This window comes from Brachyhypopomus gauderio, unplaced genomic scaffold (genome assembly GCF_052324685.1).
Source record: "Brachyhypopomus gauderio isolate BG-103 unplaced genomic scaffold, BGAUD_0.2 sc34, whole genome shotgun sequence".
Lineage (NCBI taxonomy): Eukaryota > Metazoa > Chordata > Actinopteri > Gymnotiformes > Hypopomidae > Brachyhypopomus > Brachyhypopomus gauderio.
This window is the reverse complement of record NW_027506866.1, coordinates 3123553-3145688: the sequence shown is the minus strand read 5'-3', so window position 1 is coordinate 3145688 and position 22136 is coordinate 3123553. Positions and strand designations below refer to the sequence as shown.

Genomic DNA, 22136 nt, shown 5'->3' with positions numbered 1-22136 from the left:
AACGCAGCAGCACGAGTTTTAACAAAAACTAAAAAGTTTGATCACATTAGTCCCGTACTATCGTCATTACACTGGCTGCCAATTAGATTCCGTATTGACTATAAAATACTTTTATTAACATATAAAACGCTGCATGGCTTAGCTCCAGACTATCTTAGTGAACTTGATGAACAATATAACCCAGCGCGTTCACTTCGCTCGCAGGACGCAGGGTTATTAACTGTTCCTAGGATCAAAAAGATCACAGCAGGTGGAAGAGCCTTTTCTTTTAAAGCTCCACAATTGTGGAATAATCTTCCTGCCTCTATTCGGGACTCAGACACAGTCTCAATGTTTAAAACTCGATTAAAGACTCATCTGTTTAGTTTGGCCTTTGATTAATCTGTTACATAGTTACTACATCTCGTATCTTTTCTCCGAGGTAACATTGCAGTCGGAGCCTACAATACCAGCATCGCTGCTCCAACATGGAATGAAAGCCTGGCGTTCATCAACAGACATTTACAGTGACATTATCAAAACCCAGAACTTTCATTTTTACCTTTACTTAGTCTGATTGTGTGATTTGTGTGTGACTTGTGTATTTGTCTGTATTTTGTGTAATTTGTGTGTTAACGGGCCCCCAATGGAGGATGGGTTCCCTTTTGAGTCTTGGTTCTCCCGAGGTTTCTTCCTAATCCCCACCATCATAGGGAGTTTTTCCTCGCCACTGTCGCCTTTGGCTTGCTCATTAGGGTTCTGGACCCATAGTATTGTTAACCTTTTAAATCCTGTAAAGCGCTTTGTGACAACATGTGCTGTGAAAAGCGCTATACAAATAAACTTTGATTTGATTTGATTTGATTTGGTATAAAACCGGTAAAAATTGGCAAAGCCTAGAAACCGCTGGAGCTCCCTTACCGTACGGGGAGTGGCCCAATTGGTGATGGCCTTTACTTTTGTGTCATCCATGGATACGCCTGGGGGGGTGATACTATAACCCAGGAATTTTATAGATTCTTGGTGAAATTCGGACTTCTCTAGCTTGACAAAGAGGCGGTGTTTTCATAGCCTACGTAACACCTCCTGGACTAGGTGAACAAGTTCATTAATGTCAGTGGAATAAAGCAAGCAGCTGCTGGGGAGGTGGACGGCCGGATGTAGCCCAGCTTAAGCGCCTCTTCTATGTAGTCTCCATAGCCTTGGACTCGGGAATGGACAAGAGGTATACTCTACTCTTTGGAGGTACGGTGCCAGGTAATAGCTCTATACTGCAATCCCAGGGTCGGTGGGGTGGTAGGGCAGAAGCTCGAGATTTGCTAAATACATCAGTGAACATCGCATAATCAGGAGGTATTTGGCTAGATGTGATTACGTTTGGACTTTCACCAGTGGTGGAAGCGCAAATGGTGGTCATACAATGCGACAGGCAATAAGGGCTCCATTTAACGAGCTCACTGGTGGACCAAGATAACATCGGATCATGCTTAGCCAGCCAGGGGTAACAAAAAATTAAGGGGTGTTTAGGGGAGTATATGAAGAAATACAGCAGTAATTTGGAATTAAGTATTCCCACATGAAGGGACATAGAGATGGTGAGTTCACTGCCTGTCCCCAGGGGTTGCCCATCTATTCCATGTATGCCAAAGGTAAAAGCACAGGAAAGGACGGGAATGGACATTTTGTCAACGAATGACCGATCTATAAAATTCCCCACTGCTCCTGAATCGACTAGTGCTGGGACAAAACACGAGGTAGCAGACCAGGATAATTCAGCAGAGCGGACCACGTTATCCAGATGTATGGAGAGTTGGATGAGGTCTTGCAGGGACATAGACTCTCCCTTACACGCCATCTCAGCCGTCAAAACCTCGTTCAAACTCCGGCAATACACCGTGAGAAGGGCTTGATCATTCCATCCACTAGAAGCCAGGGTACAGAATTGGAGGGCGTGTTCGGCAGCTGGTTGGCTACTTTGCTTGAGGCGGAGCAGTTGTTCGCCAGCATCCTCTCCTGTAAGGGTATGATCGAAGACCTCTTAAAAATGCTCCTCGAAAGGGGAGTAGGAATTCTGAATCGAGGAGTTCGATGTCAAGAGTTCCATTGCCCAACTCAAAGCCTTACCAGTGAGTAACGTGATCACAAAGGCTACTTTGGATAGGTCTGTAGGAAAGGCATGCATCAGAAGACTGAATATAGCGAACATTGCAATAAAAAACCTTAGCATAACCCTAGAAAACCGTCATATTTTTCTGGAATCGCCAATCTTACAGATGGGGTGGGTTGGATATCCGTGAGTGGAGCTACCTGGAGGGGCTGGTTTGATGTGGCCATACCTTGGACTACCTGTGTCAAATCCTGCATGGTCCTCTCCAGTTGATGTTGCTCGTGCATTCTGAGAAGAGTACCTTGTGACCTCAAAGCGGTGTAGAGATCAAGTGGGTCTGCTGGATCCAGGGTAGGTGAAGTATTCTGTAACGTCTGGTGATCAGGCTGTGAATGAGGATCCATGAGCAGAGTGTGCAAGCAGAGTTCCTTCAATGAAAGGAGGACAAAAATACACACAAAAGTGAATAGCGAGGGGAGAAACAGGTCACAGGTAGGCAGGACACCAACAGCCAGATCAGAGGACTCGGGTGAGGTCAAGCAGAAGTACCGAAGGGCTAGACAGGGACAAAAGACAAAACCAGAACGAGATCAAGCACCAGGAAGAAAATTCACTTGGAATACACTCAGTAGTCACTCGTAAAGAGATGGCTGTGGGAGACCAGCTTTAGTAGTGGTTCTAATTAACTTTGACAGAAAACAGCTGATTCCTAAAACAGTGATTGCGACCTCTGGTGGCAGACGGAGGTAGTTACTCCAGGTCTGACACTGATCAGTGCAAGTATTCAAATTCTAAGTAGTCCAAGGCACGTGATTGTATTTGGGGTTTGGTGCACAGCAGCTTGTCTGCCTGAGAGAATACACCAGTTTGTAGTTTTTTGGATCTGAACTTTATGTTCCAGAATCAGTTTTCTGATGGTAGTAGTTCAGGCTGTGGCTGAGTTGAGTGGGGTCAGAGGTGATTCTGAGTGCTTTCTTCAGGTAATGCACAGAGCAGTCTCAACCACTCACTGTACGTGACTCATTGTTGGTCAGTGACTGTGGTGCTGCCACAGATTGTAATACACCTCATTTTTATGATTTCAACTGAACTTCTTTAGAAGTTGGTCATGAACTGAGGAGAGAGGTTGACTTTCCTCAGTCTCCTAAGGAAACAGACACTGTTGGGCTTTCGTTATGAGACGTGAGGTGTGGGACGACCAGATATCTTCTGTACTGTTAAAGATTTTAAAGCTGTTTAGCCTTTCCGGTGCAGTGTCCAATATGCATAGTGGTACATGCCTCTTCTTTTTAAAATCAATGATTTACCTTATTGAGGGAGAGGTTTTTTTCAGCACATGTGGTGGAAGATTTCTTCATTCCTGTTCTCAGTGATAAGGCGTATGACTGTGACAAATGTAATGATGGAGTTTGATCCATGCGGGACAACAGAGTATAGAGTAGTGTTGAGAGGACACAGCCTTATGGGGCTTCATTGCTCAAGGTGTAAACTGTGTGGTTGCCTAATCTAATCATCTGGGGTCTGCAAAACTGGAAGTCCAGGATCCAGCAATAGAAATGAATGCCATGTCCTAGGAACACCAGTTTTGACAGTGTGATTTATTAAATTCAGAGCCAAACTCCAGAAAAGATATTTGACACGAGTGTTCTTTTTCCCAGGTAGTTTATTGCTATGAGAACCATTAGAGAGCCTGAATCCTCCATCAGCCTGTTGCAAACCTCCATCAGCATAATGCAAACTGTAGTGTATGTACTGTGTTGGCAGGAGGAGTGGCCTGTAGCTCTTATCACAGTGGGTGTGAGGGCAACTCACATCTGGACCATACTCATCTGGACCATACTCATTCAACTGGACCATACTCATCTGGACCATACTCATTAATCTGGACCATACTCATTCAAGATGGTAATGGCATCTTGTGCACAGGGTAAATTGTATGGTGATGCCATTACCATCTTGAATGAGTATTGTTTTTCCATTAAAGCAAATGGGACAGTATCCTGGACCAGGGAAGTTGAAGATCTCTGTGAAGGTAGCAGCCAGCTGGTATCGGCATGCTTTAGAGTCTGGTCAGCAATGCCGTCTGGTCCAATGGCTATGCGTGTGTGCACCCTCATCAATGTTCTCCTCATTTACGCAGCACACAGTGAGAGAGCCTGGTTCTATGTGCTGGCTTGAATGACATCGGTTTGCGCTGTATGCTGGTTTTCAAAATAGGCAAAAAAGTGTTGAGCTTGTTTGCTAGGGAGGCATTAGTGGCTGTAGCAATGTTAGCTTTGCTTTTATAGTCAGTAATTGCCTGAATTCCCTTCCACATGTCCTGTGTGTTATGATGGTCATAAAAGTCACTTCTATTTTCAGCCAATGATTGTTATAGAGTTGCTGTTCTTTGCCCTCTTTTGATCCTCTCGTGTGTCAACATGCCTTATGGGTAGTAGAAGTTTTTCAGATTTTAATTTCTTGATGCAGTCCAAGCTACTTCATACGATTCCATTACCATGAAAGAAAGGACCTGGAGGCTGTTAAATGCCATTCTTTGATTTCTAACACACTCTAGTTATAATTCTCATCATTTAATCTCAACTCATTACACTTTCATATAAAGAATATGAGGTTTGGAAAATGACATCACCCGATTTCTAATCCTCCTTTAGGAACCTCTGGTTGCCATAGAAACTTTACAGTGTCTAAACAATTTGCTTGCTTGCATTCAGTATCGTTCTTTTTCACTTCAAGGTCATTTCAAGAGCACTCCCACTCTCTTTATATCTTTTTTCTTTCACAGTCTCTGTCTCTGTCTCTCTCTCTCTCTCTCTCTCTCTCTCTCTCTCTGGCTTTCTCTTTATTTCTCTTTCTTTCTGAGTCTGTATGTCTGTGTATCTTTCACTCTCTTATCCTCTTTCTAATGTTTTGGCCCTTTCAGTTTTTTTCCTATTTTATCATACCTACCCCTCACCCCCTCACCCCCCTCCAACCCCCCCCCCCCCCTTACCCATAGCACAGTTGCTCTGCTTTAGAAAGGGTAGCAATCAACATGGGGTGTGAACGTTCCCTCATTCCTATAAATATACATTTCCTTAGAGATTAGGACACATACAAAAAATAAAAAATTTAAAATGTATTTCAATTTATTTGGACTGATCAAACTTTATCTTCCATATTCACATTTCCACATTTACAATTTACACTGCATTACAAATGCAGTATCTTTTTACTTTCTCATTTACATTTATACAGAAGCACATTACCAGCACATAAACATGTTCAGTGTCTCTTTTAGTACAGTATAGTATCCCAATCCTATCACCACACCTCCCCCCTCTCTGTGTGCTCAAGCCTTTGTATCTTTCTACATGATTTTTACGTCATTACACAGGAGTGGAAGGACATAAAATGCCTTTGCTTTTATGCTGATTTGATATCCTTGGGTTCCTTTGACCAGTTACTGCAAAATATCTGCATATAGATTGACACAGTACATCTGACCATAGACACCATTCATTTTATGGTTAGATCATAAATCATGGTATTATTAACATTTATTTTTTATATATATATATATATATATATATATTTGTAATACAGCTATTGTTTTCTGTAATCATCCAATTGACCACAGAATACTATTAGGATTCTCATGTACGGCTACTAGAATGTCTCTATTGATAGTTCCATTCTATGTACACAGTACACCATGATACAGAATATAAAGAATTTCCTTGAGTGCCTCTCATAGATATCACTCAGGTCATGTACAGTATAATATAGAGTAACATGGTATGGTAGTCTATATTAGCTACTGCTGAATGTATTATTATATGGTTTAGACAGGTTTAGTATATGCTCAGCAATTAAATAAGGGTTTACATTTTGTGATTTAGTTTTCACCCAGTAGCAGGTGAATTACTTGAAATTGTATATACTTGGTTTCGTTTACCAACATGGTGACACTGCGGTGACACTGATACTGAAGATTGTGACAACTTGCTAATCAGACAGTACAGGTCTTAGGAAAAAAAAACTTTGAAAAGACTCTTCCATGAGAATATTTACCATAATGCTCCTATTGGAAAATTGAAGATGAAGAAACTTGAATACCAGAAGGTAACAGAAGGAGCTATTGGAAAAAATTGCCGCTGTGTGTCCAGTGATGTCTTCAGGTCTGAACATCTCCATATCTGCTCGTTAGAGGTGTTCTGCATTCATTTAGCTGATTCCTATTTGATGCTGGAGAATGTATCAGTTATTATCCATGTTCATATTTGTATGAGCCATTTAAAAACATTTTCCGATTGATTAGATTAGAAGTTAGTCGAGGTTAAGGCGAGAGAAAGACGGGCTTTAAACAACTATCCAACCACCTTACAAACGGGAGCACAAGAATCTTAACAAAACTCGTGACTTTATTTGCTATTGGAAGTGTGTTCTCGACACAGCAATGTTTATTAAGACGATCGGCAGACTTTAGCAATCAACTGAATGACTATTGCCACAAAATGCCATGTGACAACAGCCATACTTTTAAACAGGAAAATCGCAACAAGCTTTATTTCGAAATTTCAATTACTTCAATAAAATAGTAGATACAAATAACTTGTCGAGGGATAAATATTTTAGGGAACATATTTTGTATGACGGATAAGGACCACTTGCAAACTAATACAATTCTAATATTGGAAAACTGGTAAATGCAATGAACAGTGAACTTATACGAGCAATTGAAGAATAAATGTATATGACGAAGCACAATGCTTTCACCTCCCCAAATAAGCCTTTGATGGATAGCGTTGTTAAATATCTACAGTCTATTCTTACTTGTTCTTTAAAGGAACAGTTCCATTTATTTACACAATTTTGCCTTTAGTCTATATTCCAATGTTGTTGATCAGCCAGACTTTAATTTTTTGTGTATTGCATACACAGATTTTGACTTTTTTGTTTTACATCACCTCCGTTAGCCTAAGTGACAATTAAAGAAATAACATTTGCACACCAAACATATCTTGGCTGATCAGATACATTTTGGATAATGGGAAAGTGAAGCAGGCTAATTGAACTTCGTTGCATTCCCACATACCGAATATTCCACATACCCAGAGTTAAAACTCCGTTTGTCTTCCACTGGCATTCATGTTACTGTCTCTCCAAAGCCAAAAGTATCTGATGCACATGGCAAATGAATAAATACTATTGATTCATTATTTAATCCACAGAGATTCTCAGAGCAGTACTCGGGGTCCCTAGCTAGGACAGGTTTTATTCTGTTCAGCTCTCCGTGGACAAAAAAGGGCATCAGAGCTGCCGAAATGTGTTTGCTTTTTATTTCACTGACTAGGCTACAATACCATGTAAAGTATTTCACACAGTAAACTAGGCAACATGTTCAGGTGTCCAGAGGTTGAATGTGGGTCTAATGAAGTGTCATCTTGACTTATATCGCTGTTTATCATTTGACGTTTTTAAATGTAGTCCAAATATGTAATTGGCTGCTCTTGTGAAACTCTACGGCGATGCACATAAGAGAGAAAAGGTAAGACATATCTATCCATATCTCTTGAAAACATGTCATCTTGACATTATTTGGGATGGAAAAAGAAAAATGGGTTTAATACTGAGGTACAGTATATTTATAGGGGCCATTAGCGCTGCGAAAAGACACTTGAATCAATGTGGGAACGTGCACAGACGCACGAAATAGGCCATTAGTAGACCCAGTCCTGGTGTTAGTGGTACCACAATCTTCTTCACTGGACTGTCTGATACATCAGGGCTTACACAACGACTTCATATATAACACGCTAGCTACACTATTAGACTAATTATCTCATGCTATTGTGTGTGACAACAGGATAAAGACAAAAAGAAGCCACACGATCCTTCTCCCTCATTTACTTGATTTACTCGAGTGAAGTATTGAAGTAGGCCCAGTTCTACCCCGAATTATTAGCGCCTCTCTCGACTAAATCCCACCAACGTCAGTCTGCGTTACGTTCACGTCAAAACTCAACATGTGAGCATTTACACCCACACCATGTAACTTCAGTCTCTTCTCACAGATATAAACACTTCCACACACAGGGAGAGTTTAATAACGTACTTTGGAGAACGAAAGAAAAAAGGGGTAGAAAGAATCGTTAGAGCGCCGTAGGTTTGATTTTATCATAGTCCAAGTTCAAATGTATTTGTCTGCATTCATATATAAAACGTGATATTTTAGAGGAGGCTACGTGTTGCTTTAATGCACATGTTTCAGTGATATCATTAATCTAACGCGAATGTTTCAGTGGGATGACTTCACAGGTTTGGGCTGTTGTAACGTCCGTTAAAATCAGTGACAAATAGCAAAGCGCCTTTGAAATTACCTCAGATTATTTGACCAAGGGATGAAACTGAAAACACCGTGGGACATAAACATTTAATGAGGGGATCACTGAAACTAGGTAGGAGTGCAGTAAGACGTGCCGGTCCCGCCACCCCTCACGTTTGGACCGGCTGCCGTGAGTTCTGGTGTCACGCGCGGCGAAGGCAGTGCGCGCGCACGCGAGGGTGGCAGACATCAGGCGAGGAGGTGCAGGGAGTATCTACACGTCCTGTTGATATCTACACGTCCTGTTGATATCTTCGACGGAGAGTTCTCCTTTACCTTTTTATTTGTATCTCTCCAGTTTTAATCAACAACTGACAATTATTGACTGTAAGTATTTTGATTTCATTGTTCTGTTGTTTGGTCGTTCTGATCTATATAGAAAACATTGCCATTATAAAATAAGATGTACTTCTAAATTGCCTTTGATTATTTAAATTATACATATACATTTCTAATACAGTTTCGTGTTTATTGTGACTGTCTATATCGATCTGCATATATAAACAATTAACAAAAAGGAAAGAAAACAAGATCTAGTGTGGAAAAAGAGATTTCTCTCTACTTTTGTCATCAGGAGATGGACAACAACGTGGTGCAGATCTTTAAGGAGGACAGATGTCCATCGGCTGGATCCGAGGACTGTTTACCAAACTTCACATGGCAGTCCGGCGTCTCTGATATGTACAACTACTCGCTGAATGAAAACAGAACAAACGAAACAGACTCGATGTCTCCTATCATCCCTATAATCACAGCCGTCTACTCGGTGGTGTTTGTTGTCGGACTGGTGGGAAACTGCCTCGTGATGTTTGTCATTATCAGGTAAGGCGTCTGATGCAGCAGCCGCAGTGTTACTCCTAACAAGCGAGTGTGAACACTGTCAGCAAAGCAAATTTTTGCTGATTTTAACTCTTAGTGGAATATAATACTGTAAATTTTAAGTTTCACGTAAGATATAATTGAATTTCCCGAAATCCCCGAAATAATGTTGTGAAAAAATGTTTGGCCAAAGGTTCGAGTGTAAATTTGAAAGAGGTGTTTTGGCACCCCCACGTGGACAAGCCGCGTGTATTACTATGAAAAAGTAACAATGGCAGCAGCCTATTGTGCTCAATTTGGTGTTGCAATAGCACAAGCGAGGAAATTCACATAGCCTGCATTAAACTGTGATGAATGGTTTTGTGTGCGTGTGTGTCTGTGCAATATTTTAAGGCTTTTAGGCCTAGTGGCAGGATGCTGCATTCTGTAACATTTCTAATTCCCAGTACTGCTGTTTGATACGTAATCTCTTGCATTTTTAAAGTTGCTAATCTTATTTTAAACAATTAAATGAAAACAATGTTGTCATTTTTGCTCTTTATTAATTTTCCCTAGATACACTAAGATGAAAACAGCCACCAACATATACATCTTTAACCTGGCTGTGGCCGACGCCCTGGTCACCACTAGCATGCCTTTCCAGAACACAGACTACCTGCTCAACTCCTGGCCCTTTGGAGAAGTGGTGTGTAAGGTCTTCATCTCCATCGACTACTACAACATGTTCACCAGCATCTTCACCCTCACCATGATGAGCGTGGACCGCTACGTGGCTGTCTGTCATCCGGTCAAGGCGCTGGATTTCCGCACACCGCTCAAGGCCAAGATCATCAACATCCTCATCTGGGTTCTGTCCTCTGCCGCTGGCGTCCCCGCTATGGTCCTCGGTAGCACTCAGACCAACAATGGTACCTGATAGCTCCTGCTGTCAAGCGCTGAATGACTGAGAAATCTTACACTAAGACATGCTAAGAGAGGCTTAGATTAAGTTGTATACATTAACCTAGACATTTTCATTTAATTTTGTTGTTCTAATCCAGTTTGTGATTAAAAGGCAAAAATATAAAACATTTTCAAAAAATTTATTTAACTGTTGGAGTGATATTTTGTCTCCTGCTGAACATTGTATGCATTACTGGACTGGTGGTACTGGACTGGTGGTACTGGACTGCACTATATAAAAACACTTTACATTTTTTTGCGCTTTCTATTCTCCAGGCACCACGGAGTGTGCGCTGCAGTTCCCTGACCCCTACGTCTACTGGGACACACTGATGAAGATCTGCGTCTTCATCTTCGGCTTCGTGGTGCCACTCCTCATCATCACGGTGTGTTACACACTGATGGTGCTGCGTCTGAAGAGTGTGCGTCTGTTGTCGGGCTCCCGTGAGAAGGACCGTAACCTGCGCCGCATAACACGCCTGGTGCTGGTGGTCGTGGCCGTGTTCGTCGTGTGCTGGACGCCCATACACATCTTCATCCTGGTCAAGGCTCTGGCACCTGATGTTCCTGAGACCACAGCCGTCACGGGTGCCTACTTCTTCTGCGTAGCACTGGGCTACACCAACAGCAGCCTCAACCCCATCCTCTACGCGTTCCTGGACGAGAACTTCAAGCGATGCTTCCGGGACTTCTGTTGTCCGGGCCGGGGCCACGCTGATGGCCAGGGTGTACAGCGTGTGCGGAGCACCATCCGTGAGCACACGTGCCCCGCGGACGGAGCAGGTGGTGGAGGAAGCGGTCGCGGCAGGCCCGTATGACTAGACGTGGAGCTGTCCTCCTTCCTGGGCCAGGAGGACTCGAACGACCTGGGACTGACACAAGTCACCACTGCCATCTGAAGAGCAGCTACAATGGTGGAGCTTTGCCTTGTGGGTGTGCATGCATGTTTTTAGGGAGCACATAAAAAGGAAATGCCAATTGTGTAATCACTAAACTTATTTTGCTATAATTATGACCAGACCTGCATGTTTTTGTAAACATATGTTTGAATATCTTCTTGGCACGTAGAATGTCTCAGAAGAGACGAGTAATACCTAATTCATTTTCATACTAGGTGCAGAGGACAGACATGGGGTCACAGTAACACAGTCCCTCACTACACATCATTCACTGTAACACAGTCCCTCACTACACATCATTCACTGTAACACAGTCCCTCACTACACATCATTCACTGTAACACAGTCTCTCACTACTCTATTCATTCACTGTAACACAGTCCCTCACTACACATCATTCACAGTAACACAGTCCCTCACTACACATCATTCACTGTAACACAGTCCCTCACTACTCTATTCATTCACTGTAACACAGTCTCTCACTACTCTATTCATTCACTGTAACACAGTCCCTCACTACACATCATTCACTGTAACACAGTCTCTCACTACACATCATTCACTGTAACACAGTCTCTCACTACACATCATTCACTGTAACACAGTCCCTCACTACTCTATTCATTCACTGTAACACAGTCTCTCACTACTCTATTCATTCACTGTAACACAGTCCCTCACTACACATCATTCACTGTAACACAGTCTCTCACTACACATCATTCACTGTAACACAGTCTCTCACTACACATCATTCACTGTAACACAGTCTCTCACTACTCTATTCATTCACTGTAACACAGTCCCTCACTACACATCATTCACTGTAACACAGTCTCTCACTACTCTATTCATTCACTGTAACACAGTCCCTCACTACACATCATTCACTGTAACACAGTCTCTCACTACTCTATTCATTCACTGTAACACAGTCCCTCACTACACATCATTCACTGTAACACAGTCCCTCACTACACATCATTTACTGTAACACAGTCTCTCACTACTCTGTTCATTCACTGTAACACAGTCCCTCACTACACATCATTCACTGTAACACAGTCCCTCACTACACATCATTCACTGTAACACAGTCTCTCACTACTCTATTCATTCACTGCATATTGTGAACAAGCTGCCCCATCCTATATTGTTACATTTTGAAATCTCTGCACCCCAAACACATCCTAACCCACCCCACCCAGTGCCATTGGTTTTATGTGATATATTTTTAAACGAATTCCCAAGAGCCAGTGACCAAAGACTGATATAAGATGAATGGATTAATACTGTATATATTGATCTGTCTAAACATTACATGTTATTATGTATTCGTTATGGGACAAAATCGAGTATAATGCCAATGGACAGTTTTTGTTTTTAATGTGGATATTGAAATGAATTGTGTGGATGAGTATGTTTGTGAATGTGATTACAAGTGAGTTTTATGAAGACTGTGAAATCTTTCTGTCACAGACTAAACAAAAATTATCAACAGTGTTACATAACCATTACTCAGGAACTAGCGTCACAATTCTTTAGCATTGTCCACAGCAGTTGCAGGAGAACAATCGTTCTTTGACCACGAACACTGCTGGATTTTTTCGTATTTTGCAGAGTGAAATGCTGTGAAAAGTTGTGCTTGTCTCAGAATCTCACTTGTGTACGCTCACACTTTAAAATGACTAGATATCCCATATCAAATAAAAAATCTGTTGTAATAGCTATTAATCCAGCTATTAATCCTTGATGTATAATCTCTGATTTTTAAATGCATGCTGCAAAACCTGGAAGTGCATTTTGGACAGGGGGCTCTCCAACAACAAGAAGAACATGAAGATCTGGAATTAGGTTGCTCTTGTTAAATACATTTGAGAATCTTTCATCTGAATAGAGAAAATCATGTGTGTGTAGTGCAAGAATCAGTTGTGGGGGAAGCTAATATCTCCTCTCAATGAAATTCTTTGAAGGACATTGAGGTTAAAGTCAGGAATAATCACCTAATGATTAAACATGTAATGATTCATGATATGGAGTTACATTAGGTCTGCATTTCCATGGTCAAGCGTTCAAAAGTCATTGTTCAGGCTGTAATGAATATTAATATAAGCACTGATTATTTACAAGTTAACGTGGTTGGCTGTAATGTTATGTTCTAGAACGCAGAAAGGTTCTAATGGTTCCACACATGACTTCACATTCTGGTCATACTGAACCACCTGTGGGTCTCAGATACAGAGTAAGATTTTCCAAGCCTTCGTAAGGCTTTAAAACTGTGATTTCTGCAATCTGAACTGGGAATTACAGAGTGCTTCACTTGAGTATATAAAGACAGCGGTTATTCTAATAGCTACATAGACTAGCTATTACATAGAACTTTCTGAATGAAGTGATTTTTCACTATCGATTGATTTGCTGTTAGTCGCCTCCTTGAACGCATTAGGTTGTAACCTTAAAAAACGAGACAATACAGGTGAATTGACATGAAATAATACTGTAATTAAGAAATTTAAACAAGAGGGGTAATGATGAAATATGAAATATCAAGATGTTGGCAAGTATGACTGTGTTTAAAACTGACTGCATTCATTTCTCGTCATTGTTTCCAGTCTGTTGCAGTACTTGTAAAGGTAATACCTGCTGTGCCTTTCATCAGGACACAGATATTACTTTAACTAGTCTTTATCACAACATGCTTTACAATTTCTTACTGGACGTTTTAAGTGATTTTATCTAAGTGTATGTCTATCTGAAAACAATTCCTTCTGTCAGTTTGATTTACCAATTAGCAAAAGTCAGATCTAGTTACCAAGACTGTATAATGTGCTTGTAATTTTTCTGTTGATTTTGCTTTTTGCCTTTGATTAGTGAACTTTTAATTTCTTGTTAGTACTTTTAAAAAGTGCCTAAGCATTTTGCTATAGTGAGTATTTTCTGTGCCAATTGCTACAGTATTATCTGAGCTATGAGCAGTATATGAGAACCCACTACTAAATTGAACAGTATAATTACATAATGAATATTTGTTTTGATTCTATTTTAATACATTAAAATATGTTAATGATTCATGTTCTGATTTTAATTTATTCTGATTTTAAGTTATTCATAAATGGGTCTGACATGAACTCCCATCACATGACCCTATGGCTGACGTGACCCTCACACAATCACAGTCACTTCTACTGGTGTGGATAACACACACAAATACTTAGAAGCATGAGACTTGCTACATGTGGTAAATGTAGTAGTCACAGACGCACCTTCATCTGGTAGATAATTGAATGAGTAGCACAATCAGCAGGGGAGGGAGTGTCACCCTCTCCAGTATATCAAGTTGCCAATCAGCTTTGAAGAGGCCATTACCGTGTACTGGGCAGACCCAGAGTGCACACATGTTCTACAGAAAGGGCAGAATCTACAGCAAACAGGCTCATTCACATTCACCTTCTGTGCATAACCGGCTTCCATATACTCAGAGCTTTGTTTTCAGTTTCAAGCATTTATTATAAGTGACTTGCTCAGAAGTTTAGTTCTAGAATGTACACATAGATAATTACATCTCACACAATGACTTAAAGAAAATGCATATAGGCTATATGTGGACTGCACTCATATTTCTTGAAAATAGAGACATCTTTCACATTACCATGGTAACTAACTGTACATCAGTTAATGCTAATTCAATTGGCCCACAATGTAGCCTACAATTTCTGTGCATGACTGATGTTTGTCAATGAAATGAAATGCCTTGTAAAGGAGATAAAAGAATGAGCCATTGTGTTTTCATAATCGCTCCTAGTAGAGAAAAGAATCTGTGTTCAACCTCCTCATCATCTTCTCAACATGTTCACGGTGTAACACCAAAACATGTGACCATGATCCCAGAAAAATAAACAGCGTGTTCAGTCTTATTTCTTGCACACATGCCTGACAAGCTTCAGGTCTCCTAGTGGTCTCACAGGAGTGTACAGTAGACTCAGGCCCCACATTCACGTCCTTTGTCTGTTCACAGGTGCACTAATAGTGTTTGCAGCAGGCTGTCACCATCAGGAGTGCTGCTGTTGCCATGGCAGAATTTAATGGCTGTAGGCAGCAGTTCACGGCGACCATGGACGGTTATGAAACACTCATTTTTAAAGATGGCCTTGATAAATGAGTATTTAATGCCCAGGGTTTCTCATTTGGCTTCTACAGAATGTATGATATAGGCGCTTCACTTTGTAAATATACTGTTCATATGATGCTGTTGTAAAAGGACATTCAAATCTATGTGAGAATTTGAGCAAGTGAGTTTGCTCAGGTATCCACTGTGAGCTGTTCCTGTGTTGTTGGGTTAAGTTGATTACTTGTTATTGTTGTTTTGATGTTGTTGTTCCACGAAAGGAGATGCTACATCTGGTCTACTGTCTGTAACAAAATCATATGTAACAATACCACACAACACCACGCTTATTAATCTTGATCATGAAAACACTAATGTTATGTGTTACAGTCAAGAATGTGATGTAATGAATTTAAAATAAAAAATATAAAAGCACAGAAAATATGTTAGGGTAATTAACCAATTTGTCCGGGCAGAAATTAATTATGTGTCAAGGGAAGATCATTTCTGCGCAAAATATTCTGTGCAGAACATATTAAAAAATTATTTATGTTCTAAAACCAGACATTTATGATGTTTCATGAACCATAAAAATATATATGTACCTATAGGCTTTATGAAAGATTTTAAAGCTCTAAAAAAAAGGGTTTTTTTCTTCAAAGCGGGAACTTAAATTTGATATCTTGGAAATCAGTTAAAGGAATAGAGTTGCCTTCATGACGATAATTCATGTAGAAATGATAGGCCTAGATAAGACGTTTCGTATCAGAAATAATGATAACAATAACAACAATAATAATACGTCTGAAACAGTCTAAAATCGTATTTAGCAAGTTCCCATGACCCTCTGTTACAAACCCGCCTTGAATAGAAAAATCTCCGAAATCTCCTCAAAAATGAACCTGCCCAGAACATTTCCAGTGACTTTTATTCTAGTTTAGGGTCGTTTTTATGACCCACCGGATATTGGTCCCACTGATGTCGTGCCAGTCCGATGCAGATTTATTTACTCCTTTGCTTTTTTGACACAAACAACGATCAAAGTTTTGATAAATAATGAACCGCATTTTTGGTCGGACCAAGACCCAAGGCCCACCTAACATTTCAGAATGTATTGGAAATGTGAGCTCTTTCTTAATTGCTGTCTTGTCGTCTGAGGAATGTGTTTAATCATGAACATCAAAGCCATGGCTGCTGATGCAATGATGCACCTTTCAGATCGACGCCAGGTCCGAGTCCGTCCACAAGAAGATCGCGAGAATCGACGCAGAGTTAATCAAGTATAAGGACCAGATGAGCAAGATGAGGGACGGACCGGCAAAGGTAAATGTACACCGGCGCCATCACTCGTGATGTTGGGAGAATGCGCTGTCATGTCCATGTATCCCTGTGAGTCTGAAATAAACTCCAACTTCTTGTCTTGGTCCTCCCAAGGTGTCTGAATAAAACCCGGCTAAGGAGGTTTTACAACTGTCGTGTTTGGGTTGCTCATTGGGATCAGAAAACCCATTAATTTGTAAAGCTGCTTTGTGACAACATGTATTGTAAAAATCCCTATTTAAATACATTTAACTTTGACTTTACTTACAGAATGCAGTGAAACAAAAGGCAATGAGAGTACTCAAACAGAAAAGAATGTGAGTGGTATATACAATATAAAACATTCACTTACATTTTGCCCTTGGCATATTTGTGGTATTTAAATTGCCATTACAGTTTTTGCTCATTGCAGAAATAATGAGATTTTATGCTTCATAGTGTGTTGCATGTCTGACATGATTATCCTTCTGTGTGATTGTGGTGTAGATACGAGGGCCAGAGAGATCAGCTTGCTCAACAGACCTTTAACATGGAGCAGGCCAACTACACCATTCAGGCTTTAAAAGACACTAAGACAACAGTAAGGACACTGAGTCTGTGTTGTCTTTGTGTCTCGTGTCTCCTCTCTCAGAGGAGTCAGTCTTCAGATTTCTGTATTCTTGACGGCATTCGTGCTACTGTGTTTAAACAAAATGTGTTCCAACTTTGAATGTAACAAACATGCAGTGATTAAAAAGCGGCAGAGCTATAGCATGTTCTTTGTGATATATTCCTTTCTAGGTCGAGGCCATGAAGGTTGGTGCAAAAGAAATGAAAAAGGCTTATAAAGAAGTGAAGATGGATCAAATTGAAGTATGTCATTGTGCATTACAGAGTCCTACGGTACTGAGCATGAGTGCAAACAACACTATGAGATTAGCATAAATGTACTTTGTGCAAATAATGACTTGGAAAAATTCCAGAACATACTAGTGTTTATGTAATTTTTATAAAAACATTATGGCATGACAATGGCTGTGTGTGCATCCTATGTTGATTCAGAATGAAGGATTTCCTTATGTCTGATGTTTAGGACCTTCAGGACCAGCTAGAAGACATGATGGCAGAAGCCAACGAGGTCCAGGAGGCCCTGAGCCGCAGCTACTGCACGCCCGACATCGATGAGGACGACCTGGAAGCAGGTAAGCAGTTTATGTGGGTTTCGCAGAGACAGAATACAGCAATGCTGAAAACATCTGAGTGTAGTTTTTGGGGTTTCCATTCAGAGCTGGAGGCCCTCGGGGATGAGCTCCTGCAGGATGATGACAGCTCCTATCTGGACGAAGCCTCGTCTGCACCCTCCATACCAGACGCAGTGCCCAGGGACAGCAAAGCCAATAAGGTCACACTCACACTGATCCAACCAGCAGCTGTAGCTGCAGAACTAAACTCTAAGGTAGTGGTAAATACCACCATCTTAGATTTCAGTTCTTCTTCACCTTGACGTCCCACAAACAGAATGTTACACTCCTTTATTTCTCTACAGCTACTCCTTTTGAAGTAGTCTTAGACAGAAGATGGTCTTTAAAAAGGCTTACATATTTTGCACAATTCCTAAATCGCCCCTTGCTTGGTTTGTTCTTCAGGATGGCATTCTGGTGGATGAGTTTGGACTACCGCAAATCCCAGCCACATAGGTGAAGACTAGTTCACAGTTGAAGATCATCTAGATATTCACCTCCAGTTTGCACTCACACATTGTGTAGTATTGAAGCTATTTTGTGTTTTGATTTTATACCGTGCTGGAGTGGTATTCTAATGATTCGCCCAATGGAGGATGGGTTCCCTTTTGAGTCTTGGTCCTCCCGAGGTTTCTTCCTATTCCCCACCATCATAAGGAGTTTTTCCTCGCCACTGTCGCCTTTGGCTTGCTCATTAGGGTTCTGGACCCATAGTATTGTTAACCTTGTAAATCCTGTAAAGCGCTTTGTGACAACGTGTTGTGAAAAGCGCTATACAAATATATTTGATTTGATTTGATCTAAACAATTACAAAAATTACAAAATATATAATGATTTGTCATTTTATGATTAATATCATTTGCACATTAATGCTCTAATTATCATCATCATCATCATCATCATCATCATCTTGGTTGATTTATATTTTGTCATTGAACAATTGACGAATAATGCATAATAAAATAATAATATAGTAATAAACAAATTAGGGAGTATATTAATTGCTCTTTCAGAATATGTCTTTTTTTGTTTTTAGCAAATGCTTTAAAAAAATAATTTCTTCGTCCACCCTTTAGGAGAAAAACATATTTGCACCACACATATTAAATATTTATTTTTGCAACTGGAATAATAAATGTTACTTTTTGAAAAACGTCAAGTCCCTGAACGTTTGTGCTTTTGTCTTTTGCGTCTGTCACGGTATATGTTAACTTTCAACACCAGGTGGCAGTGTACGATCATTTTGGGAGCGATGTTTTACGTCATATCCGGTTTGACTAGCGCACTGCTAATGTCTAAAGTAGAGAGATGGCGGACAACACAATTACAGTGATAGTTGCATATGGTAAAAACCATTATAGTTTCATGCCTTATACGTTAATTTAGACCAACAGGTTTATAATTCTGTTTGCAACTGACTTGCCGCGTTTACGAAAAATGAGCTTAAGTACTAACGTTGTTTAGATGCCTGTTAGCTAGCTAGCTAAGTAGATATCTTTAATCAGGCCGATGTGATGATGTTGAGCTGCTCCGTTTACTCCACACGAACACACAACACGCTCGGTGTGAATGATTGATGCTCTTTGTAAATGTAAATGTAATGTGTTTTACGCTTTGCCCCCGTTGTTACCAGGTACATCCAAACACAACATCACAGTGACAGGGCAGGATGGCTGTGAGCCTCTGCTGAAGGACTTATCTCAGGCTCTGACAGAAGCTACAGGTGTACCTGCACCTTCACAGAAAATCATTTTCAAAGGTAACATAATTGAGCAACATATTAACCGTGTCAACATAATGGATATTCATTAGGGTTGTATTGTCACTGTGTCATCTTTTTAAAAGAATCAACGTTTTTCTCAAAAAACAAGTCTAAGGTCTGTTTTCATGGTTTCTTGTGCTGTAGGAAAGTCTTTGAAGGAGATGGATGAAAGTTTGTCAAGCTTTGGAATAAAGCAAGGATGCAAGCTTATGATGATCGGGAAAAGGGTAAGCAATGTGGTCTTTAAAATGTTTAAGTAGAATAAATGGATACATGTATGTTCTGAAAACATGAACATGTGCTTGATAGAGCAGTCCAGAGGAGGAGACTGAGCTGAAGAAGCTCAAAGACATAGAAAAGTCTGTGGAGCAAACAGCCAAGAAGCTTGAGAAGGTGGATGGAGAATTGACAGGACTGAAGAATGTATGTGCATTTGCTTTATTCAATTTTATATCAGTTCTGTACCTTATTATCAATACCTTCAGAATTTGATGTAAAGAGAAAATTTTATTTATTTCCAGGGTTTTTTAGCGAAGGATTTACAGGCTGAGGCGCTTAACAAGCTGGACCACAGAGTGAAGGTTGCTGCTGAACACTTCATGAAGATCCTTGAAGAGATAGATGCTGTGGTGAGTTCTGTTTCAGTTCTTTTGAACATACTGAAGTAGTTGAGCAAATCAATGTTTTGTTGTCATCATAACTGTGTAATAAACCATTAAATATTTTTAATTTTGTTTGCAGAGCTTGCCTGAGAATTTTAGTGACTGTAGAATGAAGAAAAAGGGACTTGTGAAAGCTGTTCAGGTGCAGTTGTTGTATCATGTCTTCAAGTGTAAAATACATTGAGAAGCACTTTGCCATATCAAATATTGAATTGATTTGTCTTCTTCACAGGGATTCCTTGCTCAATGTGACAAAATTGAAGCTGGTATATCGGATCACCTGGCAAAGATCCAGACCAAAAATTTAGCCCTTGCAGAAAAGTGATAACTCCTTTAACTTCAGTGGTTACTCTGCAGTTACTCTGTGAGTGACTGAAGAACCACCCATATTAGCTTCAGTACTGGAGCAGGTTCAGGAGCATTTATATATGCTTTCAGTCCTAATATGGGCAGTCCAAAAATCTGTTGTAGGTTTTTAATGTTTGAAATGCATACAGCAATCTCAGGTGCACTGCAATGAATGGAGTGGAATTTGATTATTCTGTATCATGATTATCTTTCTGCCTCTACGACCCAAGCACATGTTACATAAATCTAAAACTTTGCAAGATTCACTAACAGTTCACTGTCTACTTAAATAACACTTGCTGTTTTGTGACCATTTTAATTCTTATGTATGGTAAACATTTGAAATTTGTTTTTGCTTACTAATTTAGTCAAAAGTGTACAACTGACTGTCATCTAATGAGTGCATTTGAATAGTATGTACTTAAGTGGTTGAATGTTATCCTAATATGTCAAATATTAACATGCTTCAAGCCATTTTTGTTTTGAGTGTTATTTGCCTATTATGCAATGGATATTGAATGTTTGAGATTTATGTAATTTCACTTCAAGGTCAGTGTGTAAAGCAAGAAAGGTACAAACATGATTTTTAGGATATTGGTCATATAGGTTGTGATTCTTATACAGGGTTCCCACACCTTGGTTAACATCAAATTCAAGGACCTTTCAATGACTTTCCAGGACCAACTTACTCAAATTCATGGACTGCACCTGGCACCATTTACCTACTGTTACCCCTGAATATGTTGTCAAAAAACCATGTTAATTCAATGCAAATTCAAAAGACCGAATGCCATTTCAAGCCATGCATCCTGAAATGTTCTGTGCATGACATTAAACTGATTAAACGAAAACTTCACTCACACTCAACATGACTGGCAATTTAGCAGTGGACCTGTGAGAAGGTGATATTCACGTAAAGCGGCTACACATACGTTAACTACATACAGGAAACACTAGCTTTCAATGCTGAACAAACAAACAAAAAATTCTGTACAGGAGAATGACCAAACTTGCAAAGTAAAAGTCAGCATAGGCCCTGTAGAATCAATATAATTTTAAATGAACTTGTGCTGGCAAAATAATGACATGTTGACAGTAGACAAATAATAATAACAATAATACGCATATGCATATACACATACAGTACATACATAAAAAAGGAGCAAAGCCATATAATGAGATTAGAACTATAGATTGCTAGAGAAATCTGGTGTGAGATGATTCTAGCATTTTACAAGTTTTTAATCTACTTAATGAAGAGTAATATGAATTTCATTCATTCATAAAGAGAAAAGAAGGCTTTTAATCACTCCACTTACTGTAGTGAATGTGGTATTTTGCTAAAAGTACGACTACATTTGTGGCATCAGAGAAATCCGAACTTAAGTTTTCCGCATAAAGTAAAATGGTATCAAAAGAATGAATGTTAAGTTTGAGATTAATCGAGTTTCTAGTGTCCATGCAAAAACTTTGTGAATGTTGACATGAAAAAACAAATGCTCCTGGAATTCATCTTCTGACTTACAAAAGGCACATGACTCCACATAATGTTTAAATCTTCTTTCAAGAAACATGGCTACAGGATATATCTTAGTTATTATT

The 22136-nt window shown here is 39.9% G+C and overlaps 3 protein-coding genes across 3 annotated transcripts; all 3 read left to right on the top strand.

The window, feature by feature from the left end:
* Positions 1–8631: 8631 nt before the first annotated feature.
* Positions 8632–13287, top strand: oprk1 (opioid receptor, kappa 1). Its single transcript, XM_076984892.1, has 4 exons — positions 8632–8780; positions 9028–9275; positions 9828–10180; positions 10491–13287. Exons 2-4 carry the CDS (start codon positions 9031–9033, stop codon positions 11030–11032), a joined length of 1140 nt encoding a protein of 379 aa, XP_076841007.1. The 5' UTR covers positions 8632–8780; positions 9028–9030; the 3' UTR covers positions 11033–13287.
* A 2900-nt stretch (positions 13288–16187) lies between these two features.
* Positions 16188–18882, top strand: chmp5a (charged multivesicular body protein 5a). Its single transcript, XM_076984813.1, has 8 exons — positions 16188–16343; positions 16440–16544; positions 16812–16858; positions 17028–17121; positions 17322–17393; positions 17614–17722; positions 17807–17922; positions 18167–18882. Exons 1-8 carry the CDS (start codon positions 16278–16280, stop codon positions 18215–18217), a joined length of 660 nt encoding a protein of 219 aa, XP_076840928.1. The 5' UTR covers positions 16188–16277; the 3' UTR covers positions 18218–18882.
* Positions 18883–19011: 129 nt separating this feature from the next.
* Positions 19012–21401, top strand: bag1 (BCL2 associated athanogene 1). The gene is made up of 7 exons (XM_076984741.1): positions 19012–19107; positions 19396–19521; positions 19669–19751; positions 19834–19947; positions 20046–20153; positions 20266–20328; positions 20419–21401. The coding sequence occupies exons 1-7, from the start codon at positions 19071–19073 to the stop codon at positions 20509–20511; spliced, it is 624 nt and encodes a 207-aa protein (XP_076840856.1). The 5' UTR covers positions 19012–19070; the 3' UTR covers positions 20512–21401.
* The last annotated feature ends 735 nt before the right edge of the window (positions 21402–22136 follow it).